We start from the raw sequence: 26195 nt of genomic DNA on the forward strand, positions 1-26195 counted from the left end.
ACGTACACACACGCACACACACGTACACACACGCCGCACGCACATACACAAACGCACACACACGCACACGCACACACGCCGCACGCACACACACACACACACACACGTACGCACGCACACACACGCACAGGCACACACACGCACGCACGCACACACACACCGCACGCGCACGCACAAACACACACGCAAACACTTTACCACAAATCTTCTCCATGCTTATACTGCCCTGTTATTACCAATTCTGAGTGGCCTTCCCAGAAGACAGACTGAAAGTGCAACACTGAGTAGACCAAAGGCTGAAGCTCGCATTACTGCACTAATTCCTCAACATACAGCTGACAGAACAGATATTATGTTAGAATTAATATACAAGTTAACATATACAGCTGACAGAATGGACGCTATGTGTTAGCATTAATATACAAGTTAACATACAGCTGAGAGGATGGACGCTATATGTGTTAGCATTAATACACAAGCTAACATATACAGCTCAGAGAATGGGCGCTACGTGTTAGCATTAATATACAAGTTAGCATATACAGCTAATAGAATGGATGCTATGCATTAGCATTAATATACAAGCTAACATACACAGCTGATAGAAAGACTGTTGGGCATTAGCTCCTGCCCTTCCTTCTCAGTCTGTGCACCTGAGCCCCGAACAGGACAACCGAAAAGAAGCTTGGGAAGGGTTCCTCCGGCGGGGCGCTCACCTCCTCGTCCTGGTCCTGCAGCGTCTTGTCCAGCTGCTGCAGGCGGTACAGGTGGAACTCCTGCTGCAGCTCCTCCGACTCCCGCAGGTTCTTCAGCATCTGCTGCGGGAAGCGGTTGGGGAAGCAGGTGCCGATCTGATCGATCACCGCGCTCTCCAGCCACACCTTGCCCTGGCCCAGCAGCCGGTCGCCAAGGTAATACCTGTGGGGGGGGGGGGGGGGCGTGTCTGTGATCAGCTGACCTGATAAGTGGGCGGGGACTCCTGGTATTAATCAGAAAGGCTCAGTTATGGTTCTAACTGCCCAATGAGGTAATGCACTTTGTAAACTTGCCGAAAAACTTGGCATGTTGCTCCGGTAAGACCGTCTGCTAAATTCCAAAATGTAATGCAATGTAACCCAGCAGCTCCTTCAAAGTAACAGTACCTCTGTCTTACCACTAGATGGCGAAAGGCACAGATAAGAGCAGGCATGACAGACCGTAGCCCTGGAGAGCTGCTGTGCATGCTGGGAAAGTGTCTCACCTGTAGAAGTGCTCGAAGGTGTTGGCCAGCTCCAGGCCGGACAGGAAGAGCATGGGCTCCAGGAACTGCTGCAGCTGGTTGAGCGTCTCCACGTTCCCCGAGTCCACGCCGCTCTCCTGGATCATCAGGTCGATGTACTGGGCGAATCTCTCACTCACCTGTGCAGGGAGGGGGAGCATATCAGAGCTCAGGTACAAGGGCATTCATCCATTCAACCAATTCAAAACTGCCTAAAGCACATTACAAGCTCTTGATGAACTAAGCAGCACCGTGGAAACAAAGTACTAGACATAATCCAAGCAGACTTGCATTCAACAAGGTAAACCTTTGTGGCAAGCAACATTTGAAACAATTCAAACAGATTATCAACTCCATTAAATCTTTGTGAGTGAACAGAACAAGACTACAAGAAGAAACAAATTTCACTGCAGATTTCACTGCAAGTTTTTTAATTGTTTATTAAAGTTAGGAAGAAGCATGACGATTATTATAAACGGTAATAGCCTTGGACCTGTGGCTTCCTCTTTTTATTTTTTTTTTTTGTCTCCTCCACACTGTATTTTCAAAACCACTAAAACAAAGGAGAGTAGTGCCTCAGCGCAGCACCCACACTGAATAACATGAACGGCTGTAAGGAGGCATGCCGTACAGTGTTGCGCGCGTTAGCGACCGGACTGGTGCGTTACGCGCGTTAGCAACCGGACTGGCGCGTTACGCGCGTTAGCGACCGGACTGGCGCGTTGCGCACATTAGCGCAGTCACAGACAGGCGTGTTACGCGCGTTAGCGACCGGACTGGTGCGTCGCGCGCGTTAGCGCATAGCGCAGTTGCGGACTGGCGCCTTACGCTAGCGTACAGGGCGGTCACGGGCGAGCGACTCACGTGCAGTCACAGACAGGCGCGTTAGCGTTCAGCGCAGTCACAGACAGACACGTTAGCGTTCAGCGCAGTCACAGACAGGCGTGTTGCGTGCGTTAGCGTTCAGCGCAGTCACAGACAGGCGTGTTGCGTGCGTTAGCGTTCAGCGCAGTCACAGACAGACGCGTTAGCGTTCAGCGCAGTCACAGACAGACGCGTTAGCGTTCAGCGCAGTCACAGACAGACGCGTTAGCGTTCAGCGCAGTCACAGACAGACGCGTTAGCGCTCAGCGCGGTCACAGACAGACGCGTTAGCGTTCAGCGCAGTCACAGACAGACGCGTTAGCGTTCAGCGCAGTCACAGACAGACGCGTTAGCGTTCAGCGCAGTCACAGACAGACACGTTAGCGTTCAGCGCGGTCACAGACAGACGCGTTAGCGTTCAGCGCAGTCACAGACAGACGCGTTAGCGTTCAGCGCAGTCACAGACAGACGCGTTAGCGTTCAGCGCAGTCACAGACAGACACGTTAGCGTTCAGCGCAGTCACAGACAGACACGTTAGCGTTCAGCGCAGTCACAGACAGACACGTTAGCGTTCAGCGCAGTCACAGACAGACGCGTTAGCGTTCAGCGCGGTCACAGACAGACACGTTAGCGTTCAGCGCAGTCACAGACAGACGCGTTAGCGTTCAGCGCGGTCACAGACAGACGCGTTAGCGTTCAGCGCGGTCACAGACAGACGCGTTAGCGTTCAGCGCGGTCACAGACTGGCGTGTTGCGCGCGTTAGCGACTCACGTGCATGGCGGTGAGGATGGACAGCTGCAGCAGCGCGGCGGAGAAGCCCTGCCGCAGCGCCAGCACGAAGGCCGTCTGCTGGCCGAACAGCTCCTCCATCGCGTTCTTCAGACGCAGGTACATGTTCCTGTACCGCTCCACGAAGTCCGGCAGGCTGCACGCAGAGTCCAGAAACTTCTTCACCTGAGGGAGGGAGGGAGAGAGAGAGGGAGGGGGAGAGGGAGGGAGAGAGAGAGCAACAGACAGACAGAGAGAGAGGGGAGGGAGAGAGAGAGAGGGGGAGAGAGGGAGAGAGAGAGAGAGAGAGAGGGAGGGAGAGGGAGTGACAGAGAGAGAGAGAGAGAGAGTGACAGAGAGAGAGAGCAACAGACAGAGAGAGAGAGGGGAGAGAGAGAGAGAGAGAGGAAGAGAAGAGAGAGAGCACGAGAAAGAGAAAGAGAGAGAGAGAGGGACACACGTGAGGAAAATGCTTTTCACACTCCTATTTGCCAGCTTTTCATTTTACTTTGATATGCATAACAAATAATCCCATTTCATTTTTAAATCTGCTGTGACCTAATTAGAGATTACAAAAGGTTTACTTTAGAATGATAAAGTGACTTTGCGTTCATTACCAAAAGTAATGAATGTATGGTGTGATTTCAGCTGAAAAAAGGCATTACAATTTTAGAAATGGGTTAACCTGCAAAAGTAAAATGACCTTTTATAACCATTAAAAAAAATGATTCCATAAATAGAGAAACCAACTCCTTCCTCTCATTAGTGAGGAGCGCCACTGCGAGTTTCTCATTCGGAGATTCTGAATTACTGACGCACAAACCCTCAAACCACCACCACCTGAACAGGCCTGATTAAGACCCGAATAAACGAGCATCGATGCACACGAGCACGTCCCATGATTCAAAGCGCTCTCGTATATAATTATAGCCAGTGTTAAATGACTTAAATTGTGATGATTCAGGGGCTGGTATTGATTAAAAGGAGGAAGCCATCCCAGCATCCCTCAGCCTGAGCGCTGAAACACAGGCCTCCGACAGCACAGAGCTCCACCATGACGTCTGTGTTCCCGTGTGACACAGGGCAATAAAATGGTGCGCACAATAATGGACACGATAAAAGCTGCATTAACTCATGTGCACTGTGATCACAGGCCATTTACTGGCAACTTAACACAGATGCAGTTTATTTAACAGGCATGGATTTTAACAGGCGTTCAATACAATCCAATAAAAAATTAAAAGCGTGGTATTTAATCCTGTGCGCACGCACGTATATATAGCTCTGAGCTCATTAGCATACTAGCATGCAGCTCAAGCCATTTTGCGGCTGGCTGACTTCAGCGCATGTAGAAGGCTTAGCCCTCCCTGCTGCACCACAGGGAACGGCAGGAACAAGCATCAGCCTCAGCGGAAAAGGTTTTAGCGTTTTCCATTACATTACATTACAGGCATTTAGCAGACGCTCTTATCCAGAGCGACTTACACAACTTTTACATTGCATCCATTTATACAGCTGGATATATAACTGAAGCAATGCTGGTTTAGTACCTCTCTCAAGGGTTCAACTGCAGTGTCCTATCCGGGAATCGAACCTGCAACCTTTTTGGTTACAAGCCCAGTTCCTAACCCGTTATTCCACACTGTCGCCCAACACTGCCGGGGAGTGAGCCAGTGCTGATGTGAACAGTCATGCTGAAAATGGGGTGGGGTAAGAGAAGAACCCGGAACGTGCACCGCCCCTCCGAAACATGAGGTGTGCGCCCCCCTGGGGCAGGCAGAGGTGTGGGGTACCCCCCCAGGGCACCCGTGCGGGTGCGCGGTGCGGTACGGTACGACCATCCCACGCTTACCTGTCGCTGGACCACGCCCTGCCAGCACTGCGCTATCCCGGCTATGCTGCTGGCGTTCTTCACTTTGGGCCGGACGGAGGAAGAGGAGGAGGAAGAGGCCGCCGCCTCCTTGTTCTTTCCCTCTTTGCCATCTGAAAAACAGCGCTCCGTGAAGGGAAAAAGGGCACACCGACCCCCAAGACCCCCCCACACACAAAACCAAAATGGCAGAACAAAAAGGAAACCAAAGAAAAGAAAAGCACAAAATAGGAAAACAAAAAAAATATATATATCTATATCCTGAGAGAATGTGATCACGCTAGAGGTGTATATGGTGCCATTTCACAGTGGTTAGTGTGACTGTAAATGTGGGTCAGTGAGCTAAATAAAGAATACATTAAAACATTTTTTAAAAGAATATAAAAATTCAGATAAATGCATTACATGGGCTTCTATGCTGTTACTTACTCTTTAAATCTTTGCTTCGGTTGATACCTTCTGAAAATAAGAAAGACACCCTCAATATAGAAGCTGCCAATGGCTTGTTACTGCTAATTAACAGCTGATCTTGCAATAAGTGGTTTTTAATTTAAAGCAACTCGTCTGAGCGGATGGATTTTTACATGACTGGAAAAAAAAGATGATGATGAATTGCCAAAACATGTAGAGTATTAATGTTTATTTATTACTCTCAGTTACAGCCATGATTGCCTCTATAGCAGGACAGGGTCATCAAAGCCAGATTTCAGCCATCAGTTCCCACTCAAATTCATTGCCTTAATTTATTCCTTAATTAGATTTTATTTTTTTAAATTGATTGTTTTGACAGGAGATCAAAGCAGCTGTTACAGCTGGATTGGACTGGTTCTGCCCAGGCTGAGAGCCCATCCTTTAACTAGAGAGGCTTGTTCTGAAAGTGCCTTAAATGAGCACAGCTACGATCAAGCAGCGGTTATGGCGCTACAACAAAATGGAGGCAGTGGGGACGCATGCAGGGTGCCCACTGGGCCAGGCCAGGCCAGGACAGGGTGGAATGAGCTGGTGGGGGCTGGGGGGGCTGCGGGGGGGGACACTCACTGGACTTGACCGGGGGCTTGAGCTCCTCGGCGTCGGCGCGGCTGGTGTCCACGTGCACCAGCAGGTGCGTGAGGCGGCGCACGCGCGAGTTGAAGATGGCCGCCCGGCTCTTGCAGCGCTTGGCGATCTCGGCGTTGTCCAGGTACTCGCTGAGCAGCCAGGACAGCGGGCTCAGGACCGGCGTGTCTGTCACAGAGACGGGGGGGGGGGTAAAAGAGAAGAGCGCATTACTACACCAAACAGAGCCCTTCTGCTCCTCAGACCAGCGGGAGAAGGATGAACACACACACTGGAGGGGGCCGTGTACAGGCAGCCATTACAGACGGGTCTGGGTGAACAGAGGGATGAATGGCTGAGGCTGGATGATCAGATGACTGGGTGATAAGTCAGATGGTTGGATGATCAGGTGAGAGGGTTGGATGAACGGGAGATAAAGAGGGATCGAGGGATGGATCTTTAGGTGGATTTCATGGAGAGCTCAGGACCGCCGCCCCCCACCCTCCTACTCCCCCCCCCAGCGTACCTGACAGCGTGATGCTCTGCACGATGGGGGTGATGAGCGCCTCCCAGCAGGTCCGGCCCAGCGCCTCCGCCGCCTCGGCGTCGGGCAGGAAGCGGTCGGCGAACATCTGCTCGTGCCGCAGGGCGCTGTTCAGCCTGTGAGAGGGGGGCAGTCAGCCGTGTTACACCACAAGGGGCCAGAGGCGTACAGGAGGCACTTAGCACCAAAGGCCTGTAATAGGCGTGTAACAGGCCTGTAAGAGGCGTGTAAGAAGCGTGTAAATCGCGTGTAACAGGTGTGTAAAATGCGCATAATAGGCATGTAACAGGCGTGTAAAACACATGTAATAGGCATGTAACAGACGTGTAAAATGCATGTAATAGGCGTGTAACAGGCATGTAAAACACATGTAATAGGCGTGTAACAGGCGTGTAAAACACATGTAATAGGCATGTAACAGGCATGTAAAACGTATGTAATAGGCATGTAACAGGCATGTAAAACGCATGTAATAGGCATGTAACAGGCATGTAAAACGCATGTAATAGGCATGTAACAGGCACGTAAAACGCACAGAATAGGCGTGTAACAGGCGTGTAAAACGCTTGTAATAGGTGTGTAACAGGCGTGTAAAACGCATGTAATAGGCATGTAACAGGCATGTAAAACACATGTAATAGGCATGTAACAGGCACGTAAAACGCACATAATAGGCGTGTAACAGGCATGTAAAACGTATGTAATAGGCGTGTAACAGGCGTGTAAAACGCATGTAATAGGCGTGTAACAGGCGTGTAAAACGCATGTAATAGGCGTGTAACAGGCATGTAAAACGCGTGTAAGAGGCGTGTAACAGGCGTGTAAAACACATGTAATAGGCATGTAACAGGCGTGTAAAACGCTTGTAATAGGCGTGTAACAGGCGTGTAAAACGCACGTAATGGGCGTGTAAGAGGTGTGTAAAACGCACGTATTAGGCGTGTAATAGGTGTGTCACAGGCGTGTAAGAGGACTCACTTGTTGAAAAGCTGCAGCAGCTGCACCTTGTCCTCCAGGATCTCCTGGCACCAGGTGTGGGCCTTGGTGGTGTAGAAGAGGTAGGTCCGGCAGCACAGCTGCTCCTTGAACACGGGCCAGAAGGTGGGCTTGGGCCCCAGGACCTCGAACCCGTGGACCCGGGTGTCGATGCCGCCCTGGAGAGAGGGGCCGCCGCGGTTATTCCAGAGCATCATGGGAAGGCCAGCTTCCCCCCAGCCACTGCCTACAACTCCCAACCTCCTGCACCTCTCAGCAGCACACCTGTACAGGCTGTGTGCTGAGGGTCCCCAGCGTACGAGGCTGTGTCTCTGCAGAGCCTTCATAAAAGCAGCTCTGACAGCGGAGACCCATTTCAGCCCGAATTCGGGTACCAGCTACTAAAGCTACTAAACAAGGTTCAGAATGTGGGTCAGGTTTTAAAAATAAAATAAAATAAAGTGCATCACGTACCTGCTGACAGCGCTTGATCCTGATCTGCACTATGGACCAGAAGCGGGTCATGTTCTCCAGCAGAACGATGCGACTGGCCGACGGCGGTACGTTCACCTGCCGACGGAACACGCAGGGTCGGAAAGGCGCATTTCGATTGGCCGAGCGATTCCAAAAAAGATTTACAGCAACACACCGTATCACCGGATATGGAGAGAAAAGCACAGAAGTGAACCATCAAGACAAGGGCTCCAGCAGTTTTGGAAACACAACTTGTAACCTTGTGAAACCTACACGGCCCAAACCTTATGGATCCTTATAACAACCTTATAACCTTATAGAGAGTATCATGACTGCTCCAACATACATACGAGTCATTTTAAAACTGCAATATTATAGAGTTTGTTGTTTTCAAGATGTGGTCGTTTCCTAATCTGAAACAAACCTCTCTCCCCCCCAAAACATTCCTTTACTGCCAGAACAGTACACCAGGGTTTCAGTTTACCAACAACCACCCATCATTTATCAAATTTAGAAGCTGGAAATAATAAGCCATCTGTCATTTTGAGAAAATGAGTCGTGTCCAATGCCAAGATCGCGAGCTGCAACCCGTAACAAAAACAAATCGGCAGCTGGGTTTTTTAAAATCTGCTTTACAGCTCGTGTGCTGCGTACGTACGCGGTGAAAAAGCATTCGCCGAAACGCTCCTGCGTATGCTGGAATTCTGAGAAACTTCTGGAACTTAACAGGAGCCAATGCGCACACATGGATACCGAATAAATCCAAATCGCACACACACACACACACATAGTATCCACAATCACTGTTAAGTTCAGATTTACAGTCACTTTATTCTATTTCCGGCACAGCTCTCCCTGTTAAATGCATCTGCGCATGTGCATTAGCGCGTCTTTGTTGAACTGGAGCTGCAATGACCAAGGTGTACATGAGTTCTTGTTTTGTGCTAACAAGTAAAGTGAGTAAAACTATAAAGTTGTCGTTATTGTGTAAACAATCACAGTTTCAGGAAAAGTAAGAAGCCAATAAGCCCCCCCCCACCTTTTGTTTAGTGCGTGGGCATCAGACTTCGCTAATGTGTGCGCAAAAACAGAAAACCCCAGCAGCTGGAGGTCCCTGTAGCTGCAGGGAGTCACTGCCAAGCGTCTCTCAGCGTCACAGAGCCTCTCAGCGGCGCGTACTGCTAGCGGAAAGCGCTACTCACGGTGTTCAGCTCCGTGTTGATGTTGGTGGGGTCGTCCCCGCCCAGCACCACGATGCGGGCGGGCATGTAGCTGGAGTCCTCGCTGGCCACCAGCACTGCCAGCTGCCTGCATTCCAGAACGGCAGGGGCACATATTTTCACTCGGGTTCAACTCTGTCCCCAAAGAGCACTGTTCACATTCTCAAAGGAGGGCAGGGGAGACTGAATGAATACGAAACTGCGAGAGGGCCATCTGCTCGTTTTATTTTTTGTGTTTGTTTGTTTCACACAATACGCTAACTGGCTTCATCCGTCACAGTGGCTACTCTGCCATACGCAAATGTAAACAGGCAATAATATAAGATTATATTACGCACACTTAAAAAAACCAGAAAAAAAAAACAGCAGCGATTTAATGGAGACGTTGGAAGAGTTGTTGGCTATGGGCTATTTAAGCACGCAGAGGCAGACGTTAAAGCAAAGCACATCCACCTCTCCATTTGCTGATGAAAGCAGCCCTGGGCACCAACCGTGCATGTCCGAGAAAGACATTGAAAATACAGATTTATTTTTTCAAGCAGAAAGGACACTCTGCCTTCCTTTTACATTTAAATTGTTTTTTATTCAGACAGAGGAAAAAGCAGAGAGGGCTGCAGAGAGAGATGGGATCCCAGTGTCTGAAGTGCCATGGTGGGGGATCAAACCCCCAAACCACATGGGGAGGGGTGGGGGGGGGGGTCTGTATAAGGTTGAGTGCTGGCTGCCTTACAGACTGCGACACACACATACTCATCGCCACATTTAAACTATATTTTGTAGAGAAATCCACACAGCTTCCATAAGCTGTAGAAAACATATGAGATGTTGCTTGTTTTTTTTTGTCTCCGATAACGATTTAGCCTATATAACATTTAAACATGCACTTTGGACACATTTACTGACTTGAGTCAGATACGTAACAAAACAAAGCCTGAGTCACAGATAACACATCAGAGAGAAGTGAATGATAAGACGTACCTAATCACCACCCCCTTGTGCATGTAGAGGTTGATGAAGTGGGAACCTGTGCAGCCGTTGGACTCCCAGAAGGTTTTGGGGTTCTTGTCGGTGAGCTTGTTGGCTCGGTGGTGATTGGAGGAGACCTCCACCTTCTCCCAGCACTTGTCCTCCTTCAGCTCCACACTGGACCCTGCGGGAGCCAATCAGCACACAGCTCAGGTTCGGACCGGCCAGTCGCACGACACAAAAGGACATCCAGATATTAACATTCCAGCTGAAGCTGAAGTAGCAGTCACATGACCCACTCACTGGACATTAGTCACATAACCCAATGGACAACATCATGTGACCTATGCACATACATTTGTCACATCATGTGACTAGCCCCCTCAGCTTCATTTACACTGAAGCTGAGGGGGCTAGTCACATGACCAGCTGGACAGTAGTCACATGACCCACTGGACATTCGTCACATGACCCACGGCACAGTTGTCACATGACCTACTGCACAGCTGTCACATGACCCACTGGACATCCAGTCATTTGCATGAGGCTAAGAGGCCGGAGGCGGCGGCTCGCGGACCTTGGCACAAGTTGCGGAGGAAGACGTCGAAGAAGGGGATGTTGATGGGCTGGTGGCTGCGGCGGTGCTCCTCAATCTGGCCCAGGACCATCTGTGGAGAGGCCGGGAAGGGGAAGGAACAGGACAGAGTCAAACAGGGCGAGAACACCCCCGCATTCAAAAAGTGAAGTGAATGAAGACCATACGCAGTGCAAACTCAAGCGGCAAACTGATCATAATGCGCACATAAGTGTGTTCCATTCAAATGCCAGACTATTAAAATACGCCAAATAATTGGCTTTCATCATTACTGGCCTGCTTTAAAGGGCACAGAGGGCTGTTCCCAGGGAGGGAAAATACTTTATTACAATCATCATATCATTACCATGAATGCACTATGAACATGATTTTCAATATCGTTACCATTTATGCAATAAGAACAGATCATAATAAAGTGCAGGGAAACTATGGAAACGGAAAATCTGGACGCACAGATTTGGCCATCAGGGACTATTTTTTGTTTTAACGGCCCATCCTGTTAAGCGGGATCAATGGGCCGAGCTAGCAGCTGTCCCAGAAGCCCCCACCCCCCCCCCACCCCCACCGAAGCGTGCGCTCTATAGCGACCCACGGACGGCGGTACAGGAAAGCGGGAGGCGCCGGCGCCGGACCTGAATGCAGCCGGCCAGTATGCTGGTGGTCATCTTCTTGTAGAGGCTGGCGTACTTCTCGCAGTCCCCGATCAGGTCGCGCAGCTCGGTCACCAGCAGCAGGCTGGCGCTGTGCTTGTCCAGCGCCTTGATCAGCGCGTCCTTGGTGCCCAGCCGGCACATCACCACCGCGTAGTCCTTGTTGAGCGTGGCCAGCCGGTACAGGAAGCGGATGAAGAGCTGCACCACCTAGTGAGGGGGGGGGCGGGGGGGGGGAGGGCGTGAGAGACTGCTGGGGAATGCAGGCCGGGCCGGGACCAGGCAAACAAACACTTCGGTTTCGTTTTACACGCACAGCATGTTACACTGTTTCGGTTTAAGGACGGCAATAAAGATTTTTCAATTCAAAACATTTTATTTTCCAGTATAACATGGAATCCTCTATTTCCCCCTAAACCAGTGGTTCCAACCCCCTGCTTCTGGAGATCTACCGTCCTGTACGTTTTAACTCGAACCCTAATCTGACACACCTGATTCTACTCATTAAGCAGGTCAGTGAGATCTCTAGCTGTCAGAATGAGGTGCAGCTTTTTTGGGGTTGAAGTGAAAACCTGAAAACCTACAGGACGGTAGAACTCCAGGAACAGGGTTGGGAAGCACCGCTCTAACCTCACACAGATAAGCAGGCAGATGCACACACCCTCACACCTTCTCTGTGCGGGCAGACTGTGAATACAGTGAACAGCAGATAGCTAGCCAGGGCTGCGTACAGTACTGCATTAGTGAGGGGAGTGACAGGGCCCGGATCCCTACCTCTCGGTCATTGATGAAGGCCGTCAGGGAGGACAGGCAGGGCTCTATGCTCTCGTGCCAGGGCAGCAGGTCTTCCTGGTAGTTGTCAAGGAACTTATTCAAAATCCTGAGAAGAAGAGTTGAACACACAGCCGGTTGGTTAGCTGTCGCAGTCACATCACAAACTTGGGGCCAAAACTGCCCCACAAGGAAACAAAATGCACAGCAACTATCATGGGGAATTATTCGCTTATTTATAAAGGTACAGTTAGCATGGCTGACAACAGAGCAAAATCCAATTGACCCAGCTATTCATAAATCAGTTTCTCTTTCCTTTATTTATTACAAACATCACCGTTAAAGGGACAGTACTACTGCACTATGACACAGTTACCAAAGTAACAGAGTTTTCCCTGATCCAAGACTACAACAGCTGTGCTCGAGCTACGAGCCCCCCACACCCAGACTCGGCCTCGCCAACCAACCAGCCGTCTGCACTGCCCCTAACCCCGCCCCCTCAGGACCGGACCGGACCGAGCCCCGCCCCCGCTGACCTCAGGATGGAGAGCTGCGTGGCCCGGTCCACGCGGTGCTGGTCCATGAGCCGCACCAGGTCCTGGAAGGTGTCCTTGTTGCGGGTCACCTGGTTGCGCTCCTCCTCCAGCTGCGAGGTGTCGTCGCACAGCAGCTGCTCCAGCGTCAGGATCACCTCCTTGGTGGCCGTCATCTCCTTCAGGCTCACCACCAGCATCTTCAGCCCCGTGTCCTTGAAGTCCAGCTCCTCCTTCGACTCTGCGGGAGCAAGGGGACTGTCTAGTGAACGGCACCGGGATTGGTTCACACAGCAGACCGCCTCGACCAATGAGACTTCCAAAAAAAAGGTTCAGGGGGGTTACGGGTTACGAGGTTCAGGGCGGGGGGTTACGAGGTTCAGGGCAGGGGGGTTATGGGGCTCAGGGCAGGGGGGTTATGGGGTTCAGGGCAGGGGGGTTATGGGGTTCAGGGCAGGGGGGTTACGGGGTTCAGGGCAGGGGGGTTACGGGGTTCAGGGCAGGGGGGTTATGGGGTTCAGGGCAGGGGGGTTATGGGGTTCAGGGCAGGGGGGTTATGGGGTTCAGGGCAGGGGGGTTACGGGGTTTGGGGCGGGGGGGGAATCCAGGTTCAGGGCGGAGCGGTCATGGCTGCAGGCGTACCTTGCTTCTCCAGCTTGTGCACCATGGAGATGTGGTTGAGGGCGATGATGGCCAGCATGGTCTCCGCCCGCGGGGCCGACAGGCACTTCTGCAGGACGGCGCTGATCCCGCACGCCACCAGCTGCTCCGCCAGGCTCTTATGGCTGGAGATCAGCATGATCACCACCAGCAGGCCGTCCCGCACCGACACCGTGGACCTGCAGGGTCCGAAAATAAATAAATAAATACAATAAAAAAACGTCACGTTGTGTAAGAGAAATGAAGGCACACGGCCGATGGGCGTGGCGAGGCTCGGTGGGCGGGGCCTACCCCGGGGTGTTGAGCATGAGCTCGATGGCGGCGGGGATGGCTCCCAGCAGGCCCGTGGAACCCTCGGGCGTGGCCGAGCCGATGCTGGCGAAGATCTCCAGCATCATCTGGGTGCCCGACTCGGACAGGGGCAGGCACCGGCCCATGCTGCGGATGTCGTGCTTGCTGGCCCCCGTGATCACCTTCAGGGCCTGAGGGAGGGGTGGGGTGGGGTGGGGGGGGGGGTGGGGGGGACAAGGGACCAAACGTTAAAAACCCAGGTCCCAGAGCACTGTCCTGTCTGTGTGCTTCTGCCTTAAGCCAAAGACTTAGTGCCCTAACACTGTTTCTCCCACCAAGGAGGAAATACTGCTAGTCAACAACATTATCTGATATGACCAAATTTAGGGCAGAAGTTCACAGGACTTGAAGGGGCTCTTCTGTGAGGGGTGGGGTGGGGGGGGGGTCAAGGACGCAACGTTAAAAACCAAGACCACTGCCTTCTGCAGTGTGCTTCTGCCTTAAGCCGTAGACTTAGTGCCCATAACACTGTTTTAGTTAGTCAACAACATTCTCTGCTATCACAAAACAGGGACTTCTGGGTCCAAGTTGAACTATGCGGTTGTTCCCTGCACTTGGACCCGTACTTCTCTCTAGGGGTTTTCGTCATACTTGTTCCTGGTTATGGTTATACACTTTGTCGTACGTCGCTCTGGATAAGAGCGTCTGCCAAATGCCTGTAATGTAATGTAATGTAAAGTAATGTACTGTAATGTATTGTAATGTAATGTAAAGTAATGTATTGTAATGTATTGTAATGTAATGTAAAGTAATGTACTGTAATGTATTGTAATGTAAAGTAATGTATTGTAATGTATTGTAATGTAATGTAATGTAACGTCTGTGGGACTCACCGCCAGCGCGATCTTCTGCACCTGCGTGCAGCCGGGGTGCTCCTGCATGAAGGACAGGATGGCCTTGACCCCGCCCTCGGTGGCGAAGGACACCCGCCACTCGTAGCGCAGCATGAGGATGCAGACGAGGCGCAGCGTGCTCACCACCACCTCCTGGGGCTGGCCGCTCAGCCGCTCCACCAGCAGCTTCAGGATCTTATCCCTGCGCGGGGGGGGGGGGGGGGAGGGGGAGAGAGAGAGAGAGAGAGGGAGAGGGAGGGAGGGAGAGGGGGGAGAGAGAGGGAGGGAGGGAGGGAGAGGGGGCGAGAGAGATGGGAGAGACAGGGAGAAAGATAGAGAGGGCAACAGAGAAAGAGAGGGAAAGAGGGGGCGAGAGAGGGAGAGGGGTGAGAGAGAGGGAGAGTCAGAGGGAGAGATAAGACCTTGCTCAGCTCAGATCAACAACTTGGCACCACCTTCAGATTCACATCCAGGAGAGAGAGGAGAGAGACAGGCAGAGCTCAGTGTCTCGGCCTTCACGTGGAGCCTCCAGTTTTAATGCATCAGGTCCTCCATTAAAACAAAGTCAAGGCCAATAAACAACCAGTAGAGCTGTACTGCTCACCTAGGCTTGGCTCCCATCAGTCTGCAGCAGGCTAATATACTTAGCGACGCAAGATGATTAAGAAAGAATTTACCGGAAGAGTGAAAATGCCAAAGCAGAGACAGCACAAGCAAACAGTTCCAGGCACAGTCCAAGCTGCCCACTGGAGAGGGATTAGGCAGAAAGGGAAGGGGGTTCGGCGCTCACCGGATGGTCTGGGCGGAGTCCGTCCGCAGGCTGCTCCTCTCCTGGGGCCCCTCATCCATCAGGATCTTGGCGATGAACTTCATGCCGGCCAGCTGCTGGCCCGGGTCCGAGCCGCTCTTCTTCATGATGTCCACCACCTCCCCCATCTTCTCCAGCGAGTTCCTCTTGCCCTGGATCTTCGGGTTGTTGAAGACTGGAGAGAGAGAGACCAGAAGAGACATCCAATCGCTGCCCGCACATTACGCAAGGGACTATAATGCCTATTCTGTGGAGCACTTGTAGCACACCACTTCAAAAATACTATTAATGAAGCTTATTGCTTATCGCTATCATCATAATTATTCAAACTTGTTTTTGTTTTTGGCCGCAAACCTGTGTCGCAAGACCGGCGACAGCTTAATTAAGTTTGCTCCAAACACTGGGCTCACAGAGAGTACTCTCTCTGCCATCCGGGAGACGGTGACATTAAACAGTTCAATGCCTTCATCCGTCTCCGGGGGACCAGGCAAATCACCATCCTAGAGCACTCATTTACTCCTAATACATTTACTGCTCGTTCAAATGATCCGTACGGCAATCAACACCAGGGGTAAAACATTGCACTGTCTCGTTACCCCTGTCCCCTGCCCTGCCCTGCCCTGCCCCCTGCCCTCCCCCCCCCCCACCACACACACACAGTTCCACAAATGACACTGAATTGACCGCGAACGGTTCGATGTAGCGCCAGGGAGCCACTAGCCGCTCCGCGCGGCTAACCGCTAAGCGCTAACCTTTCATCTTCTCCTCCAGGTCCTCGGGGTACTTGGACTCGTCCTCCTTGGGCAGCTCGCTCTCGGCGTCCGAGCTGCTGCAGTTGCCCGAGTCGGAGGGCGCCTCCTTCTTGGGCTTCTTGGAGACGGAGCCCAGGTTGGCCAGCGAGGAGGAGGAGGAGGTGGAGGCGCAGGGGCCCTGCCCGTCCAGCTCCATGGGGCTGAGGGAGGCGTGCAGCAGGTCCTCCTCCAGGCCGCCGCCGCGCTGCAGGTAGTGGCGGGCGAAGATGTGCGAGCACTGCAGGTCGCGCAGGCAGGACGGCGGCAGCGCCTGCTTCAGGTAGTGCAGCACCTTCTGCGCCACCTCGCCGGGCACCGACAGCTCCACCAGCGCCACCTCGTCCAGGTCCTCCATCTGGGGGGGGGGGGTAATGCGACAGGGGCGAGACAGTGATGACATCATCTTACAGGTAGGAAACAGCAAGCCTCCTCCAATCACACAGATAATGCTGGCAACAGCGAATAAAACAGAACGTCCAAAGAATAATGCGGACGGTGGATACTTTCTGACAGCACTTTCAGGCTTAGTTTGTATAAGCAGGAAGTAGGAAGCATTCTTCAGCAAACACAATCATCGTTGTTCTATCGGTTGTTAAAAATTCTGTGATTCTGTGTGCTTGTTCCCCACCAGTGTGGTGACATCACAACCGTATAATAGCAGTCTTTTTTTTGTCACTGGGAGGGGCAGTCAAATCAACAGACACAATTCCAGCATACACTTATCCACAAGCAAATCTTGTACACCTTTAGAGGAGGAGGAAGATGATGAACGTCTGGATGAATGTTCTCTCAAGCTGCACAGGAAGAAAGCCAGCATGTGTGATGGTGTTAGTGAAGAGAGAGAGAGAGAGAGAGAGAGAGCGAGCACAGAAAGGGTTCAAATACAGAAGGAGAGCAAACAGAGGGGGAAAGAGAAAGTAAATATGAAAAGCAAACAGAAAGACAAAGGGAAGGAGTGAGGGAACACAGAAGGTGTGCAGGTTTGTGTGCAGGTTTGTGTGTGTGTGTGCATGCGCGTCTGTGTGTGGGCGCACGTGTGTGTGTGTGTGCATGCGCCCATGTGTGCGTGTGTGTGCTCCAGGCTCACCTGGTCGTCCAGGCTCTGCCTCAGGATGGCGTTGACCTCCTGCTGCTGCTTGGGCTCCAGTTTCTTGATGAAGAAGAGCACCTCCCACCACTCGGCCCGGCTCAGGGCCCCGCCCTCCTCCTGCAGCCCCTCGGCCAGGTAGGGCAGGGAGTACAGCCCCCCGGGGGGCTTGGAGAAGAACGTCTGGCTCACTGACAAACAAAGACAAGGATACGCACACACACCATGCACACACACACGCACGCACACACACACGCACGCACGGACACGCGCACACGCACACGCACGCACACACACACACCACGCACACACATGCACACACACGCACACACGCACACACCACACACCACACACACAAACAGACAAGAGCGAGAGTTAGTCAGTCACAGAGTCAAAAGAAATGGCCTTTCCCCAAAATGGCAGGACAACGCTGGCAAGAGAAGAAGTCTCTGAGAAGTCGTTTCTTCACTTCCATACAAGTTCTCTAATGTCTCGGCCTGTGGTATCAACGCTGGCTGATACAAGCATGCCTTCACCTTCAAATGGCATTTGTGGTGCGTTACATGACGGATGCACTCATGGAGGACTTACCAGCTGTGAGTTTGAGCGACTCTGTGAAGGAGGCTCTCTTCCCAGCTGTGAGTTCTAGAGTCTCTGTGAAGGAGGCTCCCTTACCAGCTGTGAGTTTGAGCGTCTCTGTGAGGGAGCTGGCCTTCTCCTGCGTCTCCTTCTCGGCCTGCCCGCTGGTCCCGCTGCCCAGGATCTCGATCATGTGCCAGTGAACCCAGTACGTCCGGGAGAGCGAGTTCCAGTACACCTGAGACACACAGGAGACATCGGTTTCACTCAGATAAATAAATAAATAATACACCTCCAAATACACTACAGGGCCAAAAGTACGTGGGCACCTGAACATCACACCCATACGTGCTTGTTGAACATCTCAATCCAAAACCATGGGCATTAATATGGAGTTGGTCCCCCCTTCACTGCTATAGCAGCCTCCACTCTCGTGGGAGGGCTTTACAGTAGATTTTGGAACACGGCTGCAGGGATTTGCTTCCATTCAGCCACAAGAGCATTAGTGAGATCAGGCACTGACGCTGGGCGATAAGGAAGCTCTGGATCGCAGTCGGCATTCCAATTCATCCCGAAGGTGTTCAGTGGGGTTCAGCTCAGGGCTCTGTTCAGGACAGTCTTCCACACCGAACTCGGCAAACCATTCCTTTATGAACCTCACTTTGTGCACGGGGGCATTATCATGCTGAAACAGGAAAGGGCCTTCCCTAAACTGCAGCCACAAAGCTGGAACCACACAATTCTCTAGAATGTGATTGTGTGCTGTAGCATTAAGACTTCCCTTCACTGGAAGTAAGGGGCCTATCCCAAGCCATGAGAAACAGCCCCAGACCATTATTCCTCCTCCACCAAACTTTACAGTTGGCACTACGCGTATGGGCAGGTGACGTTCTCCTGACATTCATCAAACCCAGATTCGTCCGTCAGACTGGCAGACAGCAAAGCGTGATTCATCACTCCCGAAAACGTGTTTCCACTGCTCCACTGTTTCCAATGTGCTTTACACCAGTCCAGCCAAAACCTGGCAATGCGCATGGCGACGGCACAATTGAGCGCAAATGAAAAAAATTGGTAGCCCTGGATTTCTGATCGCGGCATCGGAGAGAGGCTGTGCCAGAAAAGCCAGCAGCACTGGCTGTACAAGGAGACAGAGCAGATGATAGAGCAGCAGATAGAGAAGATGATAGAGCAGCAGATAGAGCAGCGGATAGAGCAGCGGATAGAGCAGCGGATAGAGCAGCGGATAGAGCAGCGGATAGAGCAGCGGATAGAGCGGAGCACGCTCCAGCTAGGCCGCAAAGTACCGCGCGGAATCCTAAACGCGACGCACGCACTCAAAGACGCATTTCTCCTCGCGATTGGATTCTTTTTTTATTCTTTCTGTCAGCTCTGCAAGGCGCGCGCGTTGGATGAAAAGATGGAGACGGACGGCTCGGAGCCAGAAGAGCAAAGAGACCGGCGAGACCGCGGGACTGCGTCTCTGGGCCCTCGACAGCAAGCCAGCGTCCGACTGACACACCGAAAAGAAAAAAGAAAGAAAGAAGCCGACTCACTCTCTCTCTCTGTGGCAGGCTAAATACGCCACTACTCCTCTTAATAATGAAGCCGCTTTGTACTTGGTGCAATGCAAAAACAGGAAATTCCTACCAAGAACTCGAAGTCACTCCTGATGAACACACAATCAAATTTATTACATTTCAGTGGTCTCTGTCAGATTACTGGCAATGTTACTTTTTGTGTCACTTAAGACTTGAGATAAAAATTTAACAGAGCACTAGTAATTGTATTCTGTCCACTTTATTTAATTTCCTTGGACGGGATCATTATAATAATGACACCATTTCAACTCACATTGTCCCACATTGCAGCAGTTTAACTTAATCGCGTCCCAGGTAAACACAGGGACACACAAACACCTTCGGCAGTACACCCACGGCCCAGACGGTTCCCCATGAACAGGGAAGCAGCGAGCTGAAGGAATTATTCACCAGTGGTTTCTCCCGCACCTCGTTAGTTCTGCTTTTGCATTATTACTCCCTCTGGGAAACAACACTCCTTCCGAAGATTTATCCCAATGTAACCGTTAAAAAAAAAAACAACAGCAAAGCAATTCCACACTGAACAAGACTGACTGACTGACTGACTGACTGACAGAAAGGAAGAATCTTATTATGCCATAGAGCTGGGTGCTCCGTGAGACAAAATAGGTTAAGTGTTTAAAAAAAGGAGCTTCTTATTTGGGAGTTGGCACCGTTACCGCTCGTCGGTGAGCAGAGCATCTCCCTCAGAATCTGGAGCAGAGGGAAAATGGTGGGCCTGGTTATTAAGAGTGTGATATAACTGGGAGGGACCGTCCGTACCACAAAAGAAAAAAAGAAGGAACATCCAAATAAATCTAAGATGAACGACAAATGAGTCTAAATCGGCAGAGCGTCGCCTTGGAAACGGCTGGACGAGGACAGGAGTGGAAGGGCAAATGCTGCTCTACCTTATAAACAATGACCTGCAGACCTACTGCTCTGTTCCAACAGGACGGCCATTTTATTCATTTTTCCCAGAAATGGACACCGAGAGATTACAAATGTCAGAAAAAAATTTGTACGTGAAATACTGCATGTGAGCTGGGCTTTTCAGCTGGAAGCAGCCAGGTACAATGTGTTCTCAGGATGCGTTCAAATGTAATACGAAAGAATCGGAACACCAGTTTCATCCTTTCACAGGTCACTGTTGCTCTTTTCACGTTTCAACTCTTAATTAAAATAAAACTTGCTCATTTCAAACAGGCTGCAGGTCTGCAGGAAAGCTGTGCCAGGGACTTCCTGTGATGTCACAGTTTATGTGAGCTGGGCGCGTGCCAGGCAGTAGGTCTGAGGAAGCTCTCTGAACGGCGCAGAAAGTGAAACCTGCCCTAACAGCCAAGGAAGCCTAAAGGCTGGCGACACAGTGGAAACAGACACCCTGAAACAGAGTATTATCTGCAAACTAATGATTTACACACACTCCAGAGGAAGCTAACCCGGCCAGTTCATGCACATATTCTACATCTTTCAATGTGCGGAAGGGAGAACAGGTTTTATGTCTATCTGTCCCAGTTGCAGCCACTATTCGTTTTTAAAAAAGCTTAAATTCCATATTCCAAATAGGGCAATTCCTTTTTTTGATTCTATTTTCCCCCATTTTCCTTTTTGTGCCATTAATGTAATTGCCAAAGGCTCCTCAGTCAAAATGAAACCCAGTTTGCTGACCGCCATGCAGTAAACGCAGCTCAGTCTCTTAAACGCAGGCTCTAGCCCTGTGTGAGGTAGAGGAGCAGTACCTGTGTGAGGTAGAGGGGCAGTGCCTGCGTGAGGTAGAGGGGCAGTGCCTGTGTGAGGTAGAGGGGCAGTGCCTGCGTGAGGTAGAGGGGCAGTGCCTGTGTGAGGTAGAGGGGCAGTACCTGTGTGAGGTAGAGGGGCAGTACCTGCGTGAGGTAGAGGGGCAGTACCTGTGTGAGGTAGAGGGCCAGTGCCTGTGTGAGGTAGAGGGGCAGTACCTGTGTGAGGTAGAGGGGCAGTACCTGTGTGAGGTAGAGGGGCAGTACCTGTGTGAGGTAGAGGGGCAGTGCCTGTGTGAGGTAGAGGGGCAGTGCCTGTGTGAGGTAGAGGGGCAGTGCCTGTGTGAGGTAGAGGGGCAGTACCTGTGTGAGGTAGAGGGGCAGTGAGGTAGAGGGGCAGTACCTGTGTGAGGTAGAGGGGCAGTACCTGTGTGAGGTAGAGGGGCAGTACCTGTGTGAGGTAGAGGGGCAGTGCCTGTGTGAGGTAGAGGGGCAGTGCCTGTGTGAGGTAGAGGGGCAGTACCTGTGTGAGGTAGAGGGGCAGTGCCTGTGTGAGGTAGAGGGGCAGTACCTGTGTGAGGTAGAGGGGCAGTGAGGTAGAGGGGCAGTGCCTGTGTGAGGTAGAGGGGCAGTGCCTGCGTGAGGTAGAGGGCCGGTGCCTGTGTGAGGTAGAGGGGCAGTGCCTGTGTGAGGTAGAGGGCCAGTGCCTGTGTGAGGTAGAGGGGCAGTACCTGTGTGAGGTAGAGGGGCAGTGCCTGTGTGAGGTAGAGGGGCAGTACCTGTGTGAGGAAGAGGGGCAGTGCCTGTGTGAGGTAGAGGGGCAGTGCCTGTGTGAGGTAGAGGGGCAGTGCCTGTGTGAGGTAGAGGGGCAGTACCTGTGTGAGGTAGAGGGGCAGTGCCTGTGTGAGGTAGAGGGGCAGTACCTGTGTGAGGTAGAGGGGCAGTACCTGCACAGGTGGCGAGCCGTCGTTGCTGTATCGGAAGTCCCCCTCGTCGCCGGCGCTGACCTCCTCGTAGTCCTCCAGCATGCGGACCAGCATGCCGCTCTTCAGGTTGTCCTGCACGTACTCCACGTAGGCGGTGCGGCTGGCGAAGTCGGTGCGCGTCTTGAAGCTGCTGGCCGCCTTCCGCTTGGGCGGGGCGGCGGCCATGACGGTGGGCGAGGCGGAGAAGCGGGGCTGGAAGATGGAGCGCAGGGGGCGGGGCCCCTCGTCCCTCCCGGGGGACATCAGGGAGCCGGCCTGCGGCGGCTGGCGGTTGCGGTCCCAGCCCATCACGCGCACCAGCTCCGAGATGAGGTTGGCCATCGCCATGGTGAACTCGAACTCTCGCTGCACCCGGGACTGCTCCGTCTGGTGGCCCGCCCCCAGGGCCGAGGAGGAGGAGGAGGAGTAGCCCGAGGAAGAAGAGGAGGAGCCGCCGCCGCCGCCCTCCTGCCGCTCGGAGCTGGACTCCACCCCGGCCGTGTTCAGCTTGTCCATGAGGGACGTCACGCACAGGTAGCGCTTCACCAGAGAGAACAGCAGCTTTCCCGGGATCTGCAATTCAGCGCTTTGTACTTACTCAGCCGCACGTGGGGAAAATAAACTCACCCCCTTTGTACTTACTCAGCCGCACGTGGGGACACAGGGGAAAATAAACTCACCCCCTCTAACCAACACAAGCCGAACTGCAGTCTTGTTAAATGATCAGTGGCATCAGAATTTTTTTTTTTTTTAATAGATGATGACAGCACAGAGACATTCATACACAAAATGCTGACTGCCATATTAGGTTTTTAAATGGAGCTGTAAAACAGTGGCTTCATGTTACCATTAGAAATTAGTATAATGTACACATAATACGCACACACACACACACGCACATGTGCACACACACTCGCATGCATCCCTCACACACACACACACACAGCTTGCACGCGCCTCACACGCACGCGTTAGAGCATTTTAAAGTGCGACGCAAGCCGAATGGAAGAACGGACCCTAAACGCCGTTCCCCGGCCTGCCGACGCGCGCCGCTCACCTGGGGCAGGTGGATCCCCTCGAAGGAGATGCCGTGCTCCTCGGAGGAGGTGGTCTCGGCGAACAGCTCCAGCAGCGTGTAGCGATTGTCGAAGTCCATGTGCTGCTCGATCCCGTCCTGCTGGCTGAGGGACAGGAGGACGTAGGCTCGACTCCCTGCGGACAGAGGAACGACAGAAAGGCCCCGGGTCACTCGTGTGTTACCCATGTCCCCACAAAGGCGAAAATCCAGGCCGGGATACACACACATTTTACAGGGCTCCGCTGGTCCAGTGCAGCGGCACTGACCCTTCAATATCAACAGCCATGTCAATCATTTTACTGAGTCGCAACAACATTCTAAAGGCAGGGCTGTCCAAGGAGGGCTGTATGCGTTTCTGGATTTCGAGACAAAATTTGCACTGAAGTACTTAACTATCCCAATTCTTATGTAATTGATATTTTAGCTATGTTTCTTGAGGAGTTCATGAACAGCAGCTGACGACTGTATTTCGGACCAAACACGAAATATCTTATTTCGGTCTAATCAATGACTGAGCCAACATAAGTATATTCAGCCAATTTGGCCAGTGCAATTGGTGACACCAGCCGTGCATGAATGGAATTGGCCACTCTTGTCCAAAGGGGTCCTGCCTCTCGCCCAGTACACGCTGGGATAGGCTCCAGCATCCCCCCCCCCCACCCCGCAACCCGGACCAGGAATAAGTGAGTACAGATAATGGCTGGTTGGATGGATGGATGGATGAATGGACCCAAAGGGGAACTTATGCCAAGTGACGGCATCATTGCTATTCAAGCGCAGTGAGTGTTGAGGGTACTTGAGGGCACAGCTTGTACGCTGAGGCGGCTGTACCCGTCGGCTCTGGGAAGCTGCCAGGCCTTCGGTGCCGCTGCGCAGCGTCAGCACTCTGTCACAACTGTGGCTGATGAGGCGCATCCTAAAGCACGACCACGCTGGTCAGGGGCTGCTCTCCGAGGGGCTCATAGTGGACACCATGAACACTGTAAGCTACATTTAAAAAAAAGAAATTTAAATACAGAGGGGACTGGGGGAGGGGCGGGACACATTAAAATCAATTTGGATCAAAAGTAGGCCGATTCATGCCTGAATTGGTGCGCAGCAGGGTTGCTGAGAGATTACAACAAAATGCTACCAGTACGATACCCGGCAGCGAAAAAAGCTATTTCTGGCAATGATAACTGATAATGACCAAGACAAAAACAGCAGCTTAAATGTTTAATTCAGCTTGAGGAACAGAGGCTGGTTGTCCCCCCAAATGGCACTGCCAACATTTCTCTCGCCTCTAAGACACGGTCTGTCCAAGTCTCAAGTCGAGGCTTGCCCCATTTGTTTGTTTCAGTTTGCCTGGGACAACCAATGACAACCGTTGTATTTATTTATTTATTTATTTATTTATTTTAAACCCGTCAGGTTTGCGGAGGCTGGAATTCCTTGGCCTGCCATTATAAATCGCCATCTTAATGACACCTTTCCGATTCTGCTTCTTGTCAGACCAGTCTCATTAGCCACGCCCCCCCCCAGGCTAGACCCCCCTCCAGCCCTTGTATGCAAATGAGGGAGAATGACTGGAGGCCCGTGTACCTGCCGCAGCCCTCTGCCAATCGGCTCGCAGTAGCCATGGCAACGATAAGGGGGGGGGGGAGAAGAGCAGGGGGGAATGCGGCACTGTGAACGACGCCACGGGTCAGGCGGCAGTGTAGTATAATGAGTAAGGAGTTGGTCTAAAGGTCACAGGTTCGATTCCCAGCTAGGACACTGCCGTTGTTACCCTTGAGCAAGGTACTTAACCTGCATTGCTTCAGTATATATATCCAGCTGTATAAGTGGATGCAGTGTAAATAGTATGTGATAATGTTGTGTAAGTCGCACTGGATAAGAGCGTCTGCTAAATGCCTGTAATGTAATGAGTTCAGCTGCCTTCAGCTCGTTAGGAAGGACTGGCCCAGTTAAAGCCACCGCGTACAGCACACAGAGACTCAGAGCCACTCAGCCTTCCCGTTTCTGCAGAGGTCAGTTACGTTGCGCCGACTTCTCTCCGCAAATGACACTCTGGAAGGGGGAGGGACAGAGAGACAGACAGACAGCCAGCCTCCCACTTCACATCAGGTCCAGGGCAAGCCACCAAAATGACACATCGTTTGATTAACTTGCACAAAGCTAGGGCAACCTAGCGCATTTTAATTAAGCACTTAGCGAAATTGAAAATTCACTTGCAGCACATCACCTTAAAATCGCAACTCTGTCGTATCATAACGCGAATCTGATCAATTCTGACAGCGTAGTGCATTCTCTCCATTATAATATACACACGGAAAAATGAAAAATGATTTTGTGTAAACGGCTATTATTTGTGGAAATACGCAGCTTGCTTGCATGCGTGTGCACTGCCCCCCTGTAACGTTGGGCCTTGTGCAGGTCAGCAGTGGAGCAGACGCTCTCCTCTGAAGCAGGCCGAGCGGCTGCTGCTCCTTCACAGTCCGCCAGCAACGCCCACGCAGACCACAAGGGGGCGCAGCGCTGTGTGACCAGCTTCCGCAGGGGACACCGCGGGCACCCATCCGGTCGGAAGCAGAAGCTGATCTGAGACCAAGACAATCCCGCCCGCTACGTCCCGCCTCCCTGGATGACGCAGCAGCCAATCGCATGACCGCCTGCCAGGCCGTTTGCCACAACACAAAGCGAGCTTTGATATATACAAAAATATTCAATTTTGCAAAACAAACATATCCTTTGTTTTTCTTGATTAAATCCAGTTACTCGGTTATTTTACTGTATGCGAAGGACGTATTTTCTTTAAATCCGGACATAAGAGGAAGTCGTATTTATTGTGCAATCAACAACACAGCATTTTCTGCCAAAGAGAAGTCAACTTCAACAGGGAATCCGTGTCAGACCAGAAGCTCGAGTGATTTAAATGGTTCACATAAAACACACTTTACATTCTTTACGTAAAAAACAACACTATTATTTTCCCATTTGTTAATTTGAAAAGGAAAGCGATTGCACCCGTTGACATCACGTCCAAAATTAACGCAAGACAAAAATATCCAATTACTATTACCGTTTTATATAATACTGGCATTGTGTTATCATTAATGCATCATAACAAGGCTCCTGGATGGTTCATTATGTCTGATGGATGTAAATCTACAATGATAATTAGCTGGCAGGATCGGTCTGAGGAATGTCTCTCTCAATGTCAACT

General features: G+C 51.7%; 1 protein-coding gene across 3 annotated transcripts in view; it reads right to left on the reverse strand.

Moving 5' to 3' along the window:
* LOC118217871 (cullin-9) overlaps positions 1 to 26195 on the reverse strand; it is a 48852-nt gene that overhangs the window by 13991 nt on the left and 8666 nt on the right. Inside the window, exons 3-26 of one of the 3 annotated variants that reach the window (XM_035399987.1) lie at positions 22970 to 23124; positions 21895 to 22485; positions 17731 to 17872; positions 17056 to 17246; positions 15930 to 16323; positions 15160 to 15352; positions 14370 to 14571; positions 13477 to 13667; positions 13168 to 13364; positions 12529 to 12766; positions 11996 to 12101; positions 11204 to 11431; positions 10554 to 10644; positions 9989 to 10160; positions 8993 to 9098; positions 7791 to 7886; positions 7320 to 7495; positions 6324 to 6457; positions 5801 to 5986; positions 5192 to 5218; positions 4745 to 4875; positions 2896 to 3078; positions 1241 to 1398; positions 717 to 918 (exon numbers count right to left, since the gene is read on the reverse strand). In XM_035399987.1, coding sequence (XP_035255878.1) covers positions 717 to 918; positions 1241 to 1398; positions 2896 to 3078; positions 4745 to 4875; positions 5192 to 5218; positions 5801 to 5986; positions 6324 to 6457; positions 7320 to 7495; positions 7791 to 7886; positions 8993 to 9098; positions 9989 to 10160; positions 10554 to 10644; positions 11204 to 11431; positions 11996 to 12101; positions 12529 to 12766; positions 13168 to 13364; positions 13477 to 13667; positions 14370 to 14571; positions 15160 to 15352; positions 15930 to 16323; positions 17056 to 17246; positions 17731 to 17872; positions 21895 to 22485; positions 22970 to 23124 — 4490 coding nt within the window. Of the gene's footprint in view, positions 1 to 716; positions 919 to 1240; positions 1399 to 2895; positions 3079 to 4744; positions 4876 to 5191; positions 5222 to 5800; positions 5987 to 6323; positions 6458 to 7319; positions 7496 to 7790; positions 7887 to 8992; positions 9099 to 9988; positions 10161 to 10553; positions 10645 to 11203; positions 11432 to 11995; positions 12102 to 12528; positions 12767 to 13167; positions 13365 to 13476; positions 13668 to 14369; positions 14572 to 15159; positions 15353 to 15929; positions 16324 to 17055; positions 17247 to 17646; positions 17873 to 21894; positions 22486 to 22969; positions 23125 to 26195 lie in introns of all 3 variants that reach the window. The other 2 variants (XM_035399986.1, XM_035399985.1) reach the window with 2 other exon arrangements.

This window comes from Anguilla anguilla, chromosome 18, assembly GCF_013347855.1.
Source record: "Anguilla anguilla isolate fAngAng1 chromosome 18, fAngAng1.pri, whole genome shotgun sequence".
NCBI lineage: Eukaryota > Metazoa > Chordata > Actinopteri > Anguilliformes > Anguillidae > Anguilla > Anguilla anguilla.